We start from the raw sequence: 6,000 nt of genomic DNA, 5'->3' as shown, positions 1-6,000 counted from the left end.
TTGCATTCTACATTAGCACCAAGTGAAAAAAGCAAAGGAAACCCAGAACAAAAGAAAAACGTGCTGTTTAGGGCGGCCACAGTTGTAGGCAGATTGGATGGACTGTGCAACTATTTCTACCTGCTAGTGTGGCCGAAATCATCACAGTAGCACGTCACTTCCACATTTAGTGTTCCTGTGGCCTCCTGGGCACCGGAAACAGAAATAAACCACACAACAAGGGGCTGTAGTCACAGACAGGAAGTAACTTTAATTAAATATTGTGAAAGTTGAAAAGTTTTTACAGCTTGAATTTCTGCAAAAAAATTATAACAATCTCTACAGTAGTTTCTCTAACAATAGAACTGTACAGTGTGTGTCTATTCAAAAAGGTTTAGATAAGAAGGTGAAAGGTTAAGTAGTTACAGAGATGACTTCCTTTTAGCTGCATCCTAATACAACTGGGAGGACATAGGCATCATTTATGCAATCCAGTCATTGAGAAGCTTCACCTTTTAAAAACTCAAATCTGTTTTTTTTTTGCTTTTGTTTTTGCTTTTCCCACTTAAAGCCATATTCTGTAAGAATGGGCATCTTTTCTGTTGTAAAAGAAGCTTCCTGGGTTGGGTTGAGGGGGATGGGTAGTAAGGGGCAGGGGCTCCCTTTATAAATAGCTGCAACAAAACACAAATTATACACATTTTAAAGGCTCTTTGGACTTTGAAGAAAAGGTCTAACCACTGCACATGGCTGACAGATGGGCGCAGTCTGTTGTTGGTGTCCAAACTGGCTAAATCATAGACCGAGTGCTAGTTCCTGAACAGCTCGGGGTTTCACTGGACAAAATATGGCTTTAAATCGTACACATCTTCTGGCTTATCGTGTGAATTAGGACAATCTTTCAGAGTACAGAGAAGCGGTACTTTGATGTCACAAACATTTTCCAGTTCTCTTTATTGGTCACCGCAAAAAAAAAAAAAAATTGACGTCCTTCCCCTCCCTCCCCACCCCCATAAAAATCGCACTGTGACAGTCTAGTGAAAACCATTGCAAAATCCATAGAGGGAACATGCACAGTTGCAGCATTGTTGTAAATGATTTCTTGCTTGACTAGAAAAAGTTACATTGTCTTAAGGTAACAAAACAGTTCTTTTGTGCTTTTCAATTCCTTTTTTTTTCTTAGAATGTTAGTGATGATTGACAGTCCTGGTGCACAGTACAATGTACAAGTGAAATGAATATGATTTGCATTGTTAAGGCATCCAATCTGCTGGTTTATATTTATGTGAAAGACAGGAAATATACAAGCAGACTTAAAGAAAGTATTTTCATTGATTTCTATGAAGTTTCTCCCCAAATTTAATGCACAAAATGCGTCACTCCAAAGGGGAGAGATTCCATGCATATTAATAGAGTAAAACAGCATTAGTTTTTGTAAGCCTCAAAAGCAAAGGATACATTTTTGTTTAAATCTACAGAACTAAATGCTACAAGAATAATATGCTACTTTTTTGCCATATATTGGAAAAAACTTCTTAACTTACAAATAATACAAAAATAGACAATGGCTTTTGGGTGGAAATAAAAAAATGGAAGCATGGTTTAAAACAATACTAAAAAGAACTATAAATGAAATGTTTTAAAATCACATTTAAACAGCTAGTACAACCGTAGGTGACCAAACAAATCAGCACTTTTCACATAGCCAACATACACAATAAAATAAATGGGGGCAGAGGGAAAAAGCAATGTACAAATTCCAAAGATAAATACATTATTTATATGGATATTTTACAAAATCCCCTTTAAAACAAAAAGCTTTTTTAATTAATTTTGCAAGTATGTGCAAGCTAAAGGTAGTGAGCTCTTTTTGCAAAATATGCAGTAAAATCTTTTGTGATATTGAAAAAACGGTCTTAAGACATTAAAATGTATAAATAGAACAACAACTTTGGCAAAAAATCACAAAAAATCTACAGTATTTATAACTACATACAAAACACAACAGCAAAGAAAAATATCAGGTACTGCATCCTCAGAGCTTTGCTGCATCTTTGACTTTTAATTTTAAGAACACTTCCCAGATAGCAAAATTCCTGTAGAACAGAAGCCATAGGGTTTTGATATGGAGGTGTCAACCTTCGTTTCTTTTTCTGAGTTTCTTTTTTGTCCATTTGCTATTTCGTGGAAGCATTTATCCTGTTGCTTAACCTATTTATGATACCAGCCGGAGGGTTGGTTAACCCGGGAACCACCGTCCTCGGCCACAGACAAAATACCTACTTTGCTTCTGGGCCAGTTACTGAAGCTAGGCAATGTGGTGGGTTCCAAATTGAGTTTGGGCAAGTCTCACCTGTGAGAAAATGGAAGAGGGAGACTGGTTTGGGCCTAAATGGAAAATGTTGAGCCTAGAGTTCTGTGCCTTGACCATGATCCATGAATCTCAAGGAGATTTGCATGCAGGGTGCAGTGACACTGAACTCTAGTGAGGCCACCGACGGGAGAAGATTAAGCAAAAACGAAACTTTGCCAGGTTGAATTCTACAGTTCCAGCAGTCTATCCAGAGGCACTGGGTTGGGAGTGGAAGGGAAAATGTGATCATTTACATCACTTCACTTTTCAGGCTGCGTTATTTACACGGTTACTTAATTAAGACAACATTACCAAAGAAAGATCTCCTACATTTCCTCCCCCAAATAAGCTTGTACTCCTAAGGGGTGGCATGTGAAGTTAGAATGAAAATGCACTGCACGAGCAAATCACCATTGGATATGCGTAAGGCATAAGAGCCGACCCTTATCATCTAGAAAAAAAAAACCTAACTGGCTTTTCTAATCTGTCCCATACAAGCTTTTTTTTTTCTAAAAAAACCCCCCAAACCCTTTGTAAATGTCGCCACTTCATTCTCCCGTTACACAGCTTTAAAAACATCATAAATTAAAACATGGAGCTTTATTTATAGTGTCCCTTGTATATAGCTTTACGATTTAGAAAAGACAAATGATTGTTGAGTTAAATCAAGCTTAAAAAAAAGAAAAAGTGGATTTTTCTTTATCAACAGAATAAATATAGCTCCCAAATACTTGGGATGTACAACTTGAACCAACACCCTGCACTAGCAGATGCCTTCCAATTTCAGTATTTGCAAGGTCGGTGATTTTGCTTGTTTAAAAATCCGCAGTTATTGTGATTCCTCTTAAAAAGGCCTGAGTTAAAAGTTCCACTCTGGGACTTGTATCAGATTTCTCTCTGTAGCAGAATCCAACCTCTTCATTAATAAAATTCTTCAAGGCAATTCTTTCACATGGGAGGAACAATCATGCCAGATATCGCTGTTAAAAGACAAGAGGAAAAGTCAGTTAGTTTGCTTCAAACCTTTTCACCAAGCAGAAACAAATATTTGAATATTTAGATCACCCTGTTCTTCAGTTTTGTCATTTGATTTTGTTTAGAATTATATTGCATATTTTTATTAGAAAGCACATGAACATCTATCTATAACAAAAGAGACTACATTACACACTCCTCAAAATCTGATTTCAATTATAGAACATAACTGAGGAATTGCATAGTTTGAATGCCACTGGCAAAGTGGAGTCCCAAAGTCTTGCAAAATAGTGAGAATTTTTTTTTTCAAAGAATACACATTTGTTCCCTCTGAGGACAACCCAACATAATCCCATCTGCCAACAGTTTATACAAAAGCCACAATGCCTTGCATTCTGTACATTAACAGAGACTGTTTGGCTAAAACCAGCCTTTTGGCAAGTTGAATTTTGTGTTCATGCTGGGGAGGAGCTGCATAGGGGTGGGGAGAAAGGCAATGAGTAGGTGGGGGTCGTTTGGGAAGGGGAGGGCCCCCCAAAAGTTTGTTGGCAAATTTGTTTAGGGAAAGAGTGGAAGAGAAGGCTGGTTTGTACCGAGCACAGTTTCAGGCTGCCCAGAAGAATGATGGTGATTTCCACATTGAGGGATCGGCTCACATTGAGCCTCTGAGTCTTGACAGGGTTAGCGGAAAATGGAGAGTACCAGGGGAATAGAGGGACTCAGGCCCCAAGTCAGATTGAGGCTTCTGACTGCCAGAATGAGTCCCCAAAGTGGGAGATGGGTTTGGACCAGTGCTGGCTGTCAGAAACACATAATCTGCCACGATTGGGCTCTGGGAGCAGGTCACTCTGTCCTTTTCTTAGCCTCTTAGTCAGGGCCCATGCCTAAGCTTTGGGAGAGTAGAGCCTTGGGCCTCAAGCTTCTTTTCCATTTTTTTCTTTTCCTTTCCTTTTTTTTTTCTTTAAGATTCAATAAAGCCCTCAAATGTATCTGGCCAAACACTTTTTCCGTTAATTTTTAAACCCATATGTATTTTCAGGGAAATTCAATCCACATGTTTCTGATTCATTTACACGTAAATCATCCAAATATTGTTTTGCAAGAGCTGCTTGGAGTCCAAGAGCTCCTGGAGTCTTTTTTCATAAGCCTCCCTAAGCCTTTTTTCTTAGAAACAGGAAGTTGTCTCTTGCCAACTGGAGACAAACCTAACCCCCTCAAAGGTCTGACTTCAGTTTGAAACTCAGAGCCCACAAGTTTTCAAATCGGTGCTGACCTTGACCAAGCCACCCTTCCAGGCTTGAGGCATATATGCGTAATGGTGTCTCCATGGTCACTCCTACCCTAAACTGGAATCAAGAGGGGCTAGTGTGGCTCCTCTGAATCCTGCTCCATTGCATTTTCAGCATTGAGTCTTTGTTAAATTCAATGTTGACTCATTTTGGAAACAGCCTCTGGACCTCTGAACCTGGAGGTAGTTTTGGTCGCTTTTTACAAGACGTTTCACCTCTCAATGAGTCTGCTAGCTCAGTTAAGGTAACCTCTCTGTAGACTTGTTTTCTGGCCAAATTTCCTTGTGCGTCTAACGCAATCCTGAAGATTAATGATGTGGCTGAGGGTACGAGGGGTGGGAGGGTAAGACGTGAAACGTTTCAACAGTACTGCATGACGCCCAAACTTGCCAATCTGGGGCATGTGGTGATTCACAGAAGGACACCACACTAACACAACTCCTTAACTTGGGATATTGACAGATGGAAGAGCTGCCATCTCATGGCATCTTGGCCAGACACGTCTCAAGGAAGAACTCAGCTGGTGATGGGCTGAAATGCTCCTGTGTTTTAAATTACAACTGCAGTCATTTGATAAGAACTGAGCCAAAGAGAAAGATGTTCAGATTTGGGAGAGGCAGGAGGGAGGTGAAGAGTGAATTGTTTTCTTCCCAAACCCAACCATATGTGTAAGAATTATAAGCCTAATCAGGAACAGAATTGGCTCTAGTAAATTGAACAAACGAAACCAGAAGAAAACAGGAACCCACACAATTTGCTACCTGTTTGTTTGGCTTCCTCCAGCTCAGTGGGATTAAGGAGAGTGGAGGGAAAATTAATATGTAGTTTCCAATTACAATATAAGAACAAAATAAATGTCATTACTGGGTCAAACCAATGGCCCACGAAGCCAAGAATTCTGTCTCCAGCAGTGGCAAAGAGGATGATTGCAGCAACCATGTGATGCTTGTCCTCCTTGACACTGATTTATGTGTTTAGGGATGTACCATCTAACATCTCTAACTCCTTCCCTTCTGCTCCCTTACATTCTCCCATTATGAACCACTCATCCATGAATGTATTCAAACTCCTCTTGAATCTATGGTTATTTTTGTCCTGCCCAACTTCCTGCTAGTAATGAATCCCATATGCTGTGTGAAGACGTGTTTCCTTTTCAAAATGCTCAAAAAAGTACAATATTTTCCTTTGGTCTGGCAGAGTTATTTATTGAATTCGGATGACTTCTAGTGGTGTGTGCACAGCTTTCTTAGCGCTGTTGAGGTGCTATTTCTACAACCCCACAAGCTCTGATCCAGAGCAGGAGCAACAGCTTTTAGTGCATTATATGGGCTGGGCTTGGCCCATATTCCCACAGGTCTTGAAGAGCCCACTGGGCTGGGTCCTGCATGCAAAACCAAAACTGGC

The 6,000-nt window shown here is 39.9% G+C and overlaps 1 protein-coding gene across 3 annotated transcripts in view; it reads right to left on the bottom strand.

Annotated features, from left to right (window-relative positions):
* Positions 1-225: 225 nt before the first annotated feature.
* EBF1 (EBF transcription factor 1) overlaps positions 226-6,000 on the bottom strand; it is a 367,600-nt gene continuing 361,825 nt past the window's right edge. For all 3 annotated transcript variants that reach the window (XM_038772540.1, XM_038772541.1, XM_038772542.1), the window contains exon 16: positions 226-3,312. In XM_038772540.1, the coding sequence (XP_038628468.1) occupies positions 3,281-3,312 (32 nt within the window). In that variant the 3' untranslated portion in view covers positions 226-3,280. The remainder of the gene's footprint in view (positions 3,313-6,000) is intronic.

The sequence above is a fragment of the Tachyglossus aculeatus genome, chromosome X1, assembly GCF_015852505.1.
Source record: "Tachyglossus aculeatus isolate mTacAcu1 chromosome X1, mTacAcu1.pri, whole genome shotgun sequence".
Classification (NCBI taxonomy): Eukaryota; Metazoa; Chordata; class Mammalia; order Monotremata; family Tachyglossidae; genus Tachyglossus; species Tachyglossus aculeatus.
This window is presented reverse-complemented; position numbering and strand designations above follow the sequence as displayed.